This window comes from Vitis riparia, chromosome 13, assembly GCF_004353265.1.
Source record: "Vitis riparia cultivar Riparia Gloire de Montpellier isolate 1030 chromosome 13, EGFV_Vit.rip_1.0, whole genome shotgun sequence".
NCBI lineage: Eukaryota > Viridiplantae > Streptophyta > Magnoliopsida > Vitales > Vitaceae > Vitis > Vitis riparia.
The window spans coordinates 8,963,034-8,979,485 of record NC_048443.1 but is presented as its reverse complement, the minus strand read 5'-3'; the positions used below and the strand labels follow the sequence as shown (position 1 = coordinate 8,979,485).

Here is a 16,452-nt window from a genome sequence, read left to right as displayed (position 1 = left end):
AAGTCATTAATCAGTCCTATTAAAAAAAATTTCTTCACATTGGTTCTACATGATGAAGACTAAGCAAATTCATTACTATTATATTATTTATTAGTTTATTTAAAATATGAAATTTATAAAAGGGATAATGAAAGAACTATAACTTTTGCTAGTTTTATTACATTACACTATAAGTTTATCATTTTTGTTTAATTATTAAAATATTTTTAAATATTCACACTTGTGTTTCATGTTACCATTAAAATTAGTCACTAGTAATATAATTTATGACTTTGTTAAAATTTTATTTTATAATATGGTTTAATTTATAATTTTGAAATATGTCTTTTTTATATTAGGAGATTCCATTATATGTGGTTTATTTGATAATCCATGAAAACTCGTGGGAATCCATAGAAACTTTAGTTGTCAATGAGTTTAGTAACTACCAACCTAACTTTGAATCGAGTTTAGCATAAGTTGGAGATATTAGTAAGTAGGTTTGGCTTGGGTTAGCCAATCCTAGCTAACCGGCTGCAAATATTATTCAACAAATAATCAAAGACTTCAAATGCGATAACTAATTGAATTCTATTGTAATTCTTCTCTACCATAAATTAATCAACTCACTTGTAACATTGTTAAGGTGACTATTTAAAACCATATAACAATTTGGTCAATTTACAACCATACTATTCTTTTCTAGGTTATTTACAGTTTTTAAGAACAATTAACACATTAAATTATTTAAAAAATTATTATCAAATTTAAATTTCTTTAAACTTTTAATGACATGTATATTTTTTATAAGTATGTTTTATAAGTATTTTTTTTATATATAAAAGTTGTTATTAATTTTTTTAAAAACAAGCCATTAAGGCATGACTCAAGTGGTAAAGGATTCGGGAGGACTTGTGGGAGGTTCCACAGGTCCTAATGAGAACAAAAATTTACTTATAAAAAAAATTAAAAAATTAAAAATAGAAGTTATTATTATTTTTTCTTTTTATTTCTAAAAATGAGAAAATAGGAAAAGTAGGTCATTGGGTAATTTGATATATATGAGTGTGTCGCTAAGGATGAACATTAAGAAGTGTGGTCTTAGTAAATGATATATGGTCCTAAGTTTGAAATCTGTCATTAATGATACTTTGAATTTACTCTATGCTGGTTATTATAGGGTGATTAGCATTATGAGATTTAGGCTCCATGGAGAGTTCTAAAGGCTTCATCATGGATGACATACAAGGGTGTATGGTGGACATTACACTTCAATAACCTGAAAATAATAATAAAATAATAATAATAATAATAATAATAAAATAATAATAATAAATGGTATAGAAAGAATATTTTGGAGGGATTGTTGTCGGAGGCCGGTATGCTCATGTCTCTCCCGTCGAAAGTTTGCCTTCACCAGCTGAAGCTGCTTTCACATCATCAGGTGCGTCATACACACTCTTCTCTATTTCATTTTTACGCTTCTTATTTATTTCTTGGATTTATTTTTTGTGTTTGTTTCTTCAATTTCCAATTCTCTCTCACAATCCTCTTGTTTCAATCCAGGGTTTCAATCCCAGCATTCCTAGGGTTCCCACATTCCACAAACTCAACTATTTCTCCCAATTCCACCACCATCATCGTCATCTGCGTTTCTGCTCAATCAATGGCCATGCTGGTGTGAGTCTGCTCTCCCAATTCTGCAAAATCTGTCTTTTTTTTTTTCTTTTTTTTTTTTTCTATTTACTTGCGCAAGCTATAGGGTTTTTCGATTTTATACAGAAATGGGGATTTCTCACATAAGCTACTATGTGGAAATATTGCTGAAATATTATTATAAAAATTATGAAATTAAATAGGGAAGCATATTTTAATTGCATTTCTGTAATCCATACTCATTGAGGCAGTTAGGATGTTAGTGGGATTATGGTTGTAGTTTGGTGTTGGAATGACATGCTGAGATGATGCACATGTCAACTAGTAAGAAATTTTAGTATGATTTGCTAGTTCGTAAACATTTGCTCGGTTAGATAATAGAGTTAGGGCAATGTTAATTGGTGGGTGAAAAATAAGTAGAAAAATCAACCTAAAAGGACCTGATGCCAAAAAATATATATATACATATCCAAGAATTTTATGTGTTTCAACCAAAAATAAGTCTATTCCCTCAGCCACAGAACACTAAATTATTGGAGATTTAAAAAAGTGGGCGTTTCCTAGAACCTGGATAGAAGTACCTTGCAAAAATTTGAAGAGCTCAAAAAGAAAAACAGAAGACCAAAGTTGTTCTCATTTAAGGGTGGCATAACCATGAGGACGCCTAAAATTGAAGCTTCTGACAACAGTAGAATAATAAATTGATACCTATAAATATGGAATTTGGCATAAAATCTAAGAAATAATTTTTATTCATACGTAGAATTGTAAATAGTTTTCTGCCTCTAAGCTTGTCTCAAGCAGCAAGTGGTGGGTTGGGAGAGGCAGGTTTGAAATTGAATTCTATTTATCGGTAGAAAAAAAAAATCCATACTAATAAAATTTTTTGCATAGTTTTCTACAATTGGTTCATTCAATGGCAAATGACAAACTTTGTTGCTTTATTTTAATAAGCATTACCTATAAAGTTCCAAAATTTGAAAATTATTTTGCCTATTTTTTAATTTTCTTAGTGTAAGAAAATTAAAATTCCTTTTACACTAATTTCTATTTGACTCAAAGACCTAAAGGAAACTTAAATTTAATAATATTAAAGAAGGTATTTTTTAATTGCTCTCAGGATTTTCTTAGTGTAAAAGGATGGAACCTTAATTTCTAATGACTGATGTAAATTATGATATATTAAGAAATTAGTTATACACCTCAAACCTCAATAGACGTAGTAATCAATTCATAAAAACATTGGCTTTTCTAACTCAAATAAGAGAAGACATTGGAAAGGACTTCAAAAAATGTGTATTACCTTAAGGAAATTTTGGAGTGGGTTTGTGAGTATATAATTCAAGCTCTTCATCCAAAATCATGTCACAGGCTTTTAAAATTGTAAATTACTTAGAAAATGGTTTCTAAGCCTTGCAAAGGAAGATTTGGAAGGTTTTATAGTCTGAACCTATTATGACCTGCTACAGGCTAACTTGTATAGGTGTAGTGCTGATTGGAGATGGGTACACGTGTTATGCATTCTGATATGTTGGTGTGTTTTGGTGTTAATTGCTGGTGATACCATTTCTATTGGTTGATATAAATTTTTTTTTTTCTAGAAATTAAAATTAAGATTTGATCTTGGCCTATACTTGCATGTTTTTCTGGGTATAATTTGCTTACTACCAGTGTTTTACTTTAATATCTTTGGAAATTCTTTCTATGTATGACTGGCATGTTAGTGTGTCCAATGCTAATTCTGGCATGTGTCCACATGTCCACACTATTCTATATTCTGGTATGCTGATGAATGGAATTATATGCCTTCTTGCTATGGGACTCATTGTAAAGCTATTACGTTTTCCTTATTTGAAAACTCACCGTGGCTCGATGTTCAAGGCCTCATTTTAAATGGAAAGTATGTTTTTTACCTAATCCTCAAGCAAATGCAGATGGTTTGTCTGCACCAAGAACATGTCATAATAAATACCCCCCCACCCCACAAAAAGCAGACACACATTCAGAGATACACAAATTTGCTGCAGCTATGTCTAGATTAGTTACTTGTTTGATCCTATATCTGTGCTGGAATGCGACTGCATATCCATTGTTCATAGGGTTTTTTCTCAATATATTCCTTGTTTCTTTCATTTAGTTTATCATATGTGGAAAACAATTGAGTGTGATGATACGCTATTTGTTCATTTGTTTGTCTTCTATTTTTTCATTGAATTTTGAATATTGCTTTTTCAACATTGCCTTTGTTGTAGGTTAGGCTTCTGGCATGTCAAATGGTCATGACTACTCTGCCAACCATGAAGGTATCAATATCTTTCAAATGATAACTGGAAAAATGGTGTAGCTTTTTGTGATACCATATTTTACATTTGATAAACTTGATATTTCTAAAAATCTACTTATACATATTTTTATAGACTCAAGTGCAAAGGGCGAAAATGGTGAAGGAGAACTGCACACATCAAAAGAGTACTTCCTACTTGCCTTACAATGCTATTAGTCTATGTTATAGACAACTGATTTATTAATGATGGGATGGCAGTTTATATAGTTGTTTTTGTGTACCCATGTATTTTACATTTTACATGAAATTTTTTGACTGATTGACAGAGTCGGAAAGGGAGTTTTATCTGGAGGCTACTTAATGGGATAACATGCTAGGGAATAATACATTGTGTGGATTGTAAATAAAACAAGTGTGGGTGATATGCAGTCACAATTGTTGTTTCTTTTTTTTAAAAAAATTGCAGTCACAATTCTTAACTTTACTGTTTGAACTGATTTTGAATGAATTTCATTTATAGCAGTATGTTCTTCTATTCTTTAACATGGAATTTTTTTGGAAACAACATTGTTTAATAATTTTCTTTTAGTGTACTTCTAACGTAATGGCTGTTGGAATGTTTACCCATTTATATGCATTGATGGACCAGGTTGAAGTCCTTGTCTCCCTGTTTAGAACTTGTAGAGTCATTTAAGATAGAACTTGGATGGTTTCTCTCTTTATTAGCCAATATTTTAGGCTTTAGCTGTATTTTTCAATTTTATTGTCTTACCTTTACCAAACTATCATGAGGTCTGTGCTGCTAATAGGCATGTGGAAGGAGCACTAATGGAAGCGAAAAAAGTGAATGAGAGATTTTAAATATGATTATTCAATGTGTATGGAAATGAATAAAAACGTGCAATTCTCTGAAGTTGATAATTTGCCATATGATCTGCATCTGAAAATCCCTCACCAAAACTTAATCATAACTTAATTTCTCCATGCATTCGCAGCTCATGGCTCCTCAATGATGTTTTACATCACATTCCTTGTATGCTCAATAATATTGTCAGCTTCAACACTGCACAAGGGACAGAAGAATGATTGAGAATTTTCTGTCTTAAGTCCACTACATCCCACCAAATGGCATAACTTTGTCCAGCCACCCCATGCCTGTAGTGGATGAAATTTATCTGCAATTTCTCAATAATGGAGACAAGCCATTTATTGATCGATGTGTTTGTCATTCCAAAGCAAGTTGTGAAACTTCTTGAAATGTGTCTGACCAGCCTCTATGTGTCAAAATATTGTGTGAATGACCGAATACCTTGGCCTTGAGTTTTGTATATTATATATAGACTTTACAAGGATGCTTTACATGGAAAGCAAATAAAAACAAATAAATTACAGCATGATTCTAGCCCTATACATGTAAACTATAATCTATCAAATAATATATGCTAACTGTACAGAATAATCAATGGAGAAATAAGGAAACAATTATGGGCTAAAATAAGGAAAGAAGGGTGGACTAAATTAAGGAAAGAAGTGTGGACAGCAAGTGTGGGCTAAAATATGGAAGGTGTGGAGGGCTAAAATAAGGAAGGTGTGGAAGGCTAAAATAAGGAAGGTGTGAAGGGCTAAAATAAGGAAGGTGTGGACAGTAAAATAAGGAAGGTGTGGACAGCAAAGCTGTCCTTTGACAGCCCCCCTCAAATTGATGCAGGTTGATCAACAAGCATCAATTTGCTACTTAGCAAGCAATGTCGATGACGAGGGAGAGCCTTGGTGAAGATATCAGCTATTTGTAAGTCGGTGGAAATATGTGGAAGAGTGATAACACGAGCTTCAAAGGCTTCACGGATAGAGTGACAGTCCACTTCAATATGCTTTGTGCGCTCATGATAGACAGGATTGGCCGTGATCTGAATAGCGCTTGTATTATCGACATGTAGAGGTGTAGGATCGGTCTCAGAAAAATCTAACTCCGCAAGCAAACCTCGAAGCCAAATGATTTCAGAACAAGCAAGAGACATCGCCCGGTACTCAGATTCTGTAGATGACTTAGAGACTCTGTCTTGCTTCTTACTTTTCCAAGATATCAATGCATCACCTAAGAACACACACCAACCAGTGATGGAGCGACGGGTATCCGCACAACCAGCCCAATCAGCATCACTATAAGCAGCAAGGCGAGTAGAATTGCCTGCAGGGAAGAACAAGCCACGAGTAGAAGTGCCTTGAACATAGCGTATGATCCTACGAACGGCAGCCAAATGAAGATGACGAGGAGTCTGAAGGAATGGCTGACTTGCTGTACAGCAAAAGAAATGTCCGGTCTAGTAATGGTGAGATAAACAAGGCTACCCACCAACTTCCTGTATAAACTGGGATCAGCAAGTAAGTCGCCCTCCTCTTTGCGAAGCTTGACATTTAATTCCATGGGAGTATCAACAGAAGTAGCCCCTTGTAGACCAGCTGTAGCCACCAAGTCACTCGCATACTTATGTTGATTGAGGGAAATACCAGAGGGACTATGATGCACCTCAAGACCAAGAAAATATGTGAGAGACCCAAGATCTTTCATATGAAAGGACTCGGAGAGATGAGTTTTGAGCTGACCAAGTAAAGCAGAATCGGAACCAGTGATCACAATATCATCAACATAAACCAAAAGAACAACAATACCCATGTCTGATTTCCGAAGAAACAAGGAAGTGTCATACTTGCTCTGCCTGAATGAAAATTGTAATAAAGTGGTGCGGAATTTATCAAACCAGGCTCTCGGAGCCTGTTTGAGACCATAAAGAGAGCGACGAAGCTTACACACATGTGAAGTCGGAGAGGGAAACAATCCCGGGGGTGGCTTCATATAAATACACTCTTTAAGATCCCCATGAAGAAAAACATTTTTTACATCCATCTGATGTAGTGGCCAATCACTGGAAGCAGCAAGAGCTAGAATCGTACGAACAGTAGTCATTTTAGCCACAGGAGCAAAGGTCTCTTCATAATTGACACCATATTCCTGATTATTCCCAAGTGCAACAAGCCGAGCTTTGTAACGATCCAAACTTCCATCAGATCGGACCTTGACTGAGTAAACCCATTTGCAACCCAGAGGAACGATAGTGGGAGGACAGGGCTCAATGTCCCAAGTGTGATTGGCCTCTAGAGCGGCAATTTCTTCCTGCATAGCTTGTCGCCAACAATCATGCTTAGCAGCATGTGAGTAGCATGTGGGAATATCAAATTTGGACAATGCAGCAGTAAGGGCTGAAATAGAATTGCCAGAACTGGAAGAGGGAAATCCATACCTATTCGGAGGTACAGACACTCGAGAAGAGCGACGTACTGAAGGTGCTGCAACTGACTGCATCTGGAGCGTGGTAGGATCAGATATCGGGTGAGCCACTGAAAGAGACTGTGGGCGGGAGCGTCTTGTATACACAATACCTGGTTGAAAGCGAGAACTGACTGGATGAAGATCTGAGAACTGTTGCTCAAAGGAGGGAAGGACCACAGTAGAAGAGGATATAGGAAAGAAATGTTGATTTTCAAAGAAAATAACATTCCTAGAAATACGTGTACGATGTAATGTAGGATCATAGCAAACAAATCCCTTTTGACACATATTATATCCCAAGAAAGCACATCGAACAGATTGAGCAGATAATTTATGTCGCTCATGAGGAGGTAAATGAACAAAGCATACACAACCAAAAATACGAAGGTGATCATAACTAGGTTGCTTAGCAAATAAGCGGAAATAGGGAGACTCCATATGTAGGACTTGAGAAGGTAAACGATTAATCAAGTGAGTAGCAGTTTTTAGAGCCTCTACCCAAAACATGGATGGAACAGAAGATTCTAACAAGAGAGTACGTACCACATCTAAAAGATGACGATTTTTGCGTTCGGCAACTCCATTTTGTTGAGGAGTAGAGGGACATGAACGTTGATGAATAATACCCTTAGAAGCCAAGAATGCTTGAAACTCAGTAGACAAATACTCACCACCGGAATCTGTGCGTAATGTCTTAATAGAAGTAGAAAATTGATTGTCAACATACGCTAAAAACTCAGTGAAAGTACGAAAGACCTCAGATTTAGAGCGAAGAAAGTAGACCCAAGTAAATCTGCTATGATCATCAATGAAAGTCACATAATATTTAAATTTCTCATGTGAACTAACCGGGGAAGGTCCCCAAACATCACTATGGATAAGATCAAAGCAATGAGATGCTCTACTTGCATGCAAAGGGAAGGGAAGAGTTTTACTTTTACCAAGTTTGCAAGAATCACACTCAAGAGATAAAGAATAACGATCCTTATTACCAGGTAAATCAGAGTTCAATACATGAGATAAGATTTGAGTATTGGGATGGCCTAAACGACGATGCCACACCATACTAAGATCTGAAACATTATTACAAGCAAAAGACTTAATAGAAGAAAGTGGAGAAAAATCTGGAACAGGTAAAAATAGTGGAAACAAGCGCCCCACTTTAGGTCCCTTTGCGATCGGCTTCCCCATTACCTGGTCCTACACAACACAACCATTACCAGAAAAATTAACAGCACAATTGTTATCAACTAATTGGCCAACAGAAATAAGATTCGTGGAAAGCTGAGGAGCAAGAAACACGTCAGTGAACTTAGAGGAGGCATCGCCGATAGCAGCTATGGGCAAAGAGCTGCCATTGGCAGTCTGAATGGAAGATTGACCAGCGTAGGGCCGAACATGACACAAAGCGGTGGGATTATTAGTCATGTGATTAGAGGCCCCCGAGTCCACGTACCAGAGTTTAGTAGAATTGTTACCTTGAAACCCCATTGCTGATAATGCTGAAATTAACATCTGTTGCACCATTTCTGGGGTACAGTAATCTGGTGCAGGAGGTGCAGGAATAGAGCACGCAGCTGAAGGAGAGTCGTGTGTTGTAGAAGTTGCTACAGGAGGGATAATAACCGAAGTCTGAAATGCTTGGGCCTGACGATTCTGGGGGCGAATACGACATTCTTTGATAATGTGACCCTTCTTCTTGCAATAAGAACAAAACTTCTTAGGGCAAGTGGCAGCAATATGCCCATATTCCTTGCAGCAAAAACACTGCAAGTTTTTAGAATGCATAGGTGGTCCGCGGCCTTGGGCAGCATAAGCTACAGTTGTCGTCCCGGAACTGCCATGAGATTGCTCCAAAATAGCTTGAGTACTAAGGCGTTGCTCTTCGCGAAGTAACTCACCAAAACAAATATCAAGAGAGGGAACAGGAGATCTATTCAGTAAAGAGGAGCGGACAGATTCATATTCCGGACGTAGTTTCATAAGAAACTGATCACGCCGGGTAGTCGCGTGAATAGTCTGAATAGTTGAAAGAGCAGCAATAGGAACATCCGCTGTAACCAAATCAGCATATTCATGCCAAAGAGTCAGAAATGCTGAGTAGTAGTCCTGGATGGAAAGACTACCATGTTGAAACGTGGCAATCGCATGTTCTAATTGAAAGCGACGAGCATCGTTATCCTGATGATAAACTTTCTTCAAATAAGCCCACATAGATTGAGCGGAGCGATGGGGCCGCAAGTGGGTGACAATATGAGGCTCCACTGAACCAAGAAGCCAAGACATGATGCGTGCATCAAGCACAGCCCATGAAGGAGAAGACCCAACATCCTGAGATTTGTCAAAAATTGATGGTTTTTCAACATCCGTGCCATCAATATGACCCCAAAGGTCTTTTCCCTTGAGAAAAAGTTCAAATTGAAATGCCCAGGTAGAATAATTTATGCCTGTAAACTTAACACACAGAGGTGCGGAATCCATAGAAAATAAATAGAACCCGAGACAAAAGGATGGACCAAAAAAAATCCCAGAAGAAAACTGAACAACCACAGAAATACTGAGAAAAATGGTTGTGGTTGGGTGCAGCACGGATCAACACAGACTTGACCGAAAGATACGAGAGGCACCTCCGAAACCGAAAAGACAGAAAAGAATTTGAGGGAAGAAAAATTAGCAACCTTGCTCTGATACCATGTCAAAATATTGTGTGAATGACCGAATACCTTGGCCTTGAGTTTTGTATATTATATATAGACTTTACAAGGATGCTTTACATGGAAAGCAAATAAAAACAAATAAATTACAGCATGATTCTAGCCCTATACATGTAAACTATAATCTATCAAATAATATATGCTAACTGTACAGAATAATCAATGGAGAAATAAGGAAACAATTATGGGCTAAAATAAGGAAAGAAGGGTGGACTAAATTAAGGAAAGAAGTGTGGACAGCAAGTGTGGGCTAAAATATGGAAGGTGTGGAGGGCTAAAATAAGGAAGGTGTGGAAGGCTAAAATAAGGAAGGTGTGAAGGGCTAAAATAAGGAAGGTGTGGACAGTAAAATAAGGAAGGTGTGGACAGCAAAGCTGTCCTTTGACACTATGACATATGCACATACATGCATTTATCTATAGATATAATATGTATGTATTATACATGGAAATCCCATGTTTCTTTTCTTTCCCTCTTTTTTTTTTTTTCCTCCTGTTTTTCTTTTCTTTTTTGTATCTTCCTTTTTCACATTGGGAGTTTGAAATTCAATTTCAATGCAAGGATTTGGTCGTAGTCTGGGTGCTAGCAGTGTAACAACCAAACTATTGCAACAATGTCTTTTCTTTCTTTTTCTATGTAACCTTACGAATTTAATGTAGTTTGTTAACATTATTGGAACATGACACAAACGATTCATTTTGTCTACTGCATGATTATGCTTTAGACCTTTTCTCTGTAAATAAACTATTGTTTGGATGAGTGATCTTGTCCCAATCATTTTAATTTCTCTTCTACTACTGAATTTCATGCAAACAATCTGTAAGAAGTGATACCTCAATCCTTTTGCCCTTTGTATGCTGAAATGCATGTCTCCTTACATTGAGAGCTCATTCTTGCTTAACCTTTCAGTCTTCTAAAGAAACTGAAGAGATATGGAATTTCTGGAATATTATCCTATGGACTCCTGAATACTGCATACTATCTTACGACGTTTCTCTTGGTATGGTAAGTAAATAATTCATTCATGTAAATTAGTTAAGGATGAGGTATTTGTGACTTGTGAGTATGCATAGCTGTTGAGCATTATTCTTTTGAAATTTAGGACTATTTGATTTATTATTGTTGTATATAATTGATGAAAAAAGTGTCTGGCCTAAAACTTATGATTTTCTTTTTGTTCAGTCATCTATTGTCTTCAGCCATTTATTCTTTGGTTGATTAAGATGCAAATACTTGGTTGTTGCACAAAAATGAATGTTTTTCTCACGTCTTGTCAGACCATTTACTTGTCCATAGTCACCTGATGATGTTTCTATAAGATAATTTTTTTTTTTAAGAGATTAGTACCTATTATTCAGCCTCTTTATGCTCATACCATTTTCATTGATCTAATTAATAAAATAGCAATAAAAAAGTTTAGTTCAACATTAGGAAAAACACTACATAAACTGTAAATGTCTAAATGAACAAGATGAAAAGGACTAGTACTCCTCTTATTGATTATAGCACAAAAAGGACTAGAACAACACTATGATGATGCTATTTGCTTGACTCGCAAACTTGGTGCTTTAACTTGGAGTCCAATATAACTACAAGTCCCATATGCTAAAGATGCGAAGTGAAAGGTGTGCCACTACATAGAAGAAATGGAAGTATGTAGAGCAATTGGAGTAAGAGGTGGGCCGATATGGTGATAAATTCCATTTACTTCATGCCCTCCACCAATTGTCTTGTTCATTAAGAGATCTTGAAATACACTATGGGAAGGGAAGGAATGTTGCAAAACAATTAAGTGACTTGGTTAATTTTCTTAGAGATAAAAGATTTATAGGAACCTTCAAAAGGGAGACTCCAAGTGGAAGCGGAATTTTCTAGATTTTTCCTGAATTAATTAAAAGGGCTTAAAATGCTCTTTTAAGGGGGGCGAGGGTGGGGGTGACTCAAGGGAGACGAGGTGGCATGGGCATGGCCACACTTAGGGGCTTCGGTGCAAGTCCTCAAACATGAGCAAGGCACATGGGCAAGCCTTGCTAGCAGCCATACATGGGCTCCATGACATGTGATGGTGTGCAACTCATGGTTGCAACAACATGGGATGCTAAGCAGTCTTCCCTTCCCGATGGTAGCATGAGGGGGAAATGCCTTGTGCAATGAGGTGGCTTGGCACATGGGCACAATGCCTTGTGCATAGAGATAAGGGAAGCCGACTCAGATGTGATGCCTAATGCTTAGCACAAAGGCACGATGCCTTGTGCGTAGAGATGACGAGTCATGGGTGCAATGCCATGACTTGTTGCTGCACCAAGAAGAGGGCTTGGGCATGGCATGATGCCATAGCAACAACTAGGCAGAGCAAACATGGGCAGGTTGCCTTGGCATGGACGTGATCCAGATGCGGGAACACATATGAGCATGACTGACATGCTCAAGGAACAACAAGGGGCTAGAGCCAAAGGAAAGATTGGCACCAAGGAAAATTGCTAGATCTGTAGGCTAAGAGAGGGCTTGGCATGCACACTAGTTGCATAGAGACACATGTAGTAGGCTGCCTAGAGACGCTATAGCAAGCTGATCAGATGCATCGGCTGATTCAAATGCATGAATGGACTGACTCAAGGCACGAGAGTGGGTAGACTTCAGGCAGAACACAACAAAGATGTCTTGGCATTGGGACAAGCTTAAGGAAGATGTTTTGCACCACAAACCAGGGAATTGAAGGGCTGATACGTGGCCTGATACAAGAGGTAGCAGCACAAGGAGTTTCAAATGAATGGGGAATGGGCTGAAGACATTTGAAAGTTCAGATTTGAATTCAAATTGTGATTGTAATTTGAGTTTGAATAGGAGTTCAGATTTTTATTTTAATTGTAGTTTGAGTAGAACTAGGATTCCTTGCTCCTTATCAAATAGGGAGTGGTTGGTGTCACACCTATAAAAGGAGGACTGGAGTGCCCTTTTAATTATCGTGCAATCTGGAGATCATAGAGAATATACAGAGGTATATTGAGAGGGAGAACTTTCTTAAAACATAGCTTGAGAGAGAGCATGAACTCACCAAAGAGATTGTGGAAGTCTTGTTGAGCTATGTGTTTTATTGTTATTTAGAGAAGAAATAAAATACAAGTTAGGGATTGAGCTCCATAGCCTTGTGTGTCTTCATGAGTTTTTTCTTGATTGCAATCTCATGTGGGTTTGAGTATGTTGGCTTAGAGGGCCTCTTAAGCGCTGCATGGATGCGAAAAATTTGTGGGAAAATTCATGCCCATGACAAATACCATCCCAAGTCATTTAAACTATGATAGATTGAAGTAACTTACTTGAATAACAAAATGAGCAAACTGCAACTTCCAGTGGAAATCAAGTTTGCAACTAGGAGTTAAGAGTTTGGAGACTGCTTTAATACCATGTTAAGGAGAAGAGAATGTACTTACTCTTCTTTCATTCTTTTTTATTAAATATTGGATATTGATTTGAAATTTTTATTTGTTCAAAATTTTAAAACAACCCAATTCTTGTGCTGTACAATGTATATTATCATATAGAGTATTGGAAAACGGAATTGCATGAAACAATTAAATTTAAGACTTTGCAATTTCTCATCCCCTCCTCCCCACCTTACCGACTGTACGCATTACCTCTGGTTCTTATGGCCAGTGTAAATGACATTGCCAACATTCAAGTCAATGCTTTTGTTATTGACCTTCCCAGCATTGTGGCTGTTATTCCCATCTGAATTGGCTTTTGATCACTAATTGATGGCATATTCAACTATAGCATGTCTAAAAATGAACTTATGGTGGATCTCTTTATTTGGCAAAGGTTATAACTTGGCTTTCTGGATCTGGAATGGGGAGTCCTTGTATTTGGTTCCCTTCATTATGTCATATAAAGAAGCATTGCATTTCCATCTGCATTTTTATCAAGCTTATACTCATGGTAGAAAAAATTTAATCTGATATACTGGGTCTTAACTTGCTTTAGTGGATATTATTTCAATGTGATGTTAGTTGCACATGATGGAATACAAATGTGACATCCATGCCCCTCAATCTAGAGTTATTAGAATGCTGATCTAGTTCATAAACATCATGCTTAATTATTAATACTGGAAACCGACATAACTGGGATTCATGGCTAACAATTGCATATTGTTGCATATGGACAAATTCAGTTTGTTAATTTTTTTTTTCTTTTTTGTATTTTGTGTTATGTTATTTTATTTATTTATTTATTTATTTATTTAATTTTCTAATCAAATACCTTATAATGTAGTTTGAAATATGCCTTGGTGTTTTACCACATCCTGCAGTCTCTATCATAGGTGTTCCGAGTAGATTTCAAATAACCAGTATAACTCTGAATTCACTATGCTGCTTCTAGGTTTTATATTGCTCCAGCACCAGGAAGGATGGGTTATTTGGCGGCAGTTGAAAGGTAAAAACTTATTCCAAAAAGTTTCTTTTTGCACAAGTTTTTCAAAATATCTTGACATATGGAATCCAATTGGCAGATTTGTCAAAATCATGGCTATGGTGTGGGCAGGCAGCCAGGTCACTAAACTTGTCAGAGCTGGAGGGTAAGCAGCTAAATTCTGTTTTAAATCTTTAGTTAGCTTAACACAAAATAACCCAAAATCAGTGAATTTCCCTAGTTCAGAGATTTATGCTCGATTCCTTCAACAATGAGTTTTTAGGCCTATCAATTCTCTCATATATGTTTTCTGTTCATTTTCTTTCTCATCCTTGTAACTTGCAACTGGGATATTGCATTTTCATTTTTACCGAGGAGGTTAAACTTACTGCTATCCAACCCAATCTTTTGACCTCTGTAATCCAAATGACTCCTTATCCTTTTTTATTCTATGTTTCTTTGATGAAAAGGCCTTTTAGCGGCGTTTGTAAATAAAATATTAAATCATTAGTACATGCCTTTTCATTACAATGACATCTGGGGATTATTTGCTGCAGCCTCCTGGTTTCCAGTAGACTTGTTTCTATTTATTTATTCAAATTTTCATTTGGGTTAGAAAATAGTAGAAAAATGCTTTTTCCCCCTTGGGTTTTATGTGATTTTTGTAGAAGTGCTTCTCATGCAGGGCCCTTGCACTTGCACCTATTGTAGATAGAGGATTGTCATGGTTTACATTAAAATTCAAGTTTGAGTCTCAGGGAAAGGTAAGTAAGTCATACATCAGATTTTGATATTGTTCTCACCTGCTTAACGATTCCTTACATGTCTCTAGTTACATTTCCTCTGCATCCAGGCTTTCACGGCGATTGTCGGATTTTGTTTCGGGCTAGCTCTCATTCTATTCTTCATTGTGACATTGCTTTGGGCATGACACATTTTTCAGTATTTTTCTCAATCATCCAGGCGGAGAACCTCTTTCATTAACTAGTATTTCTGAAACTCATAAGTTGTTATTCTTTTTCATAGTTCGGTCAGTTATCTGTCATCTTCATTTCACTATGAATTGTGGGATCCAAGAAATCTCACAATTTAGCCTATATTTGGATACAATTTTTATTTTTATTTTTAAAAATAGAGTTTTATATAAAATATAGGATTTTTATTAAAAAAAAAAAAAGTGAATATCATATGTATTTGAAAATATTTTAATTTTTTTTTAATTTTTATTTTATATCAAAATTTTAATTTTAAAAATAAAAAATAGAACATGTATCCAAACGTAGCTACAGTTTCTATTTGATTAATTTAGTTTTACTTGAAATTTGTATAGTATTATTACATCAAAGCTCTACCCAGTTGTAGAGACAAATTTTAATTATGATAAGTTATTAATCTTTTATGAAAATTAAAATAAAGTTTAGTGTTTGGTTGAATTAAAATATAATTTATTTACAAAGATTAGTGAAGAAAAACAAAATCAAGAAAATTTGTTTGTTTATCCGAGATTGGAAAAATACTGATTGGATCCATTGAAATATGTTTTTCTATCATATATTTGTTTCAACTAGTATTTTGGGTGTTTTTGTTTGAGTTGTACGAAATGAAATTCTCATATATGGTTCTCTAATGGAGAGCCCCTTTGGTTTATGTATCTCAATAAAGTCTATGCTTAGTTCGAAGAACGTCTTGAGATTGAGGCGATTGCAAATGATATAACTAGTAAATATGTTCTTCCTTGTGTCAACATATTTTATTGTCTAGGAGGAATTACCTTTACTTATTTTTTAGTACGAGTAGCTATTCAAAAGAAAGCATAATTCATATTGATTAATCGTATCTTTATATCTTTATATATTATATATTCATTTGAATCGTGTCAACATATTTTATTGTCTAGAAGGAATTATGCTTACTGTTTAGGACAAATAGCTATCTAAAAGAAAGAATAATTCGTACTGATTAATATCTTTATATATTATATACTTGTTCAAATTTATCGTATCCGTTGTGTCATAGAAATAGAATTGGTTGAAGTTGATCAAATATAAAATAAAGGACCCAAAGGGTTTCATTTATATTTC

General features: G+C 35.9%; 1 protein-coding gene across 3 annotated transcripts; it reads left to right on the top strand.

Moving 5' to 3' along the window:
• The first annotated feature begins 1,313 nt into the window (after window positions 1–1,313).
• On the top strand, window positions 1,314–15,407 carry LOC117928763. Of its 3 annotated transcripts, none has more exons than XR_004653658.1 (9): window positions 1,314–1,423; window positions 1,546–1,659; window positions 3,893–3,938; window positions 4,053–4,104; window positions 10,871–10,966; window positions 14,342–14,395; window positions 14,472–14,537; window positions 15,043–15,135; window positions 15,225–15,315. XR_004653658.1 is itself a non-coding variant. In XM_034848769.1 (9 exons), the coding sequence occupies exons 1-9, from the start codon at window positions 1,361–1,363 to the stop codon at window positions 15,300–15,302; spliced, it is 648 nt and encodes a 215-aa protein (XP_034704660.1). In that variant the 5' UTR covers window positions 1,315–1,360; the 3' UTR covers window positions 15,303–15,407. The 3 variants fall into 3 exon arrangements, 1 of the variants encoding a protein (XP_034704660.1); XR_004653657.1 differs by having other exon boundaries at window positions 15,040–15,135; XM_034848769.1 differs by having other exon boundaries at window positions 1,315–1,423; window positions 15,057–15,135; window positions 15,225–15,407.
• Window positions 15,408–16,452: the final 1,045 nt, after the last annotated feature.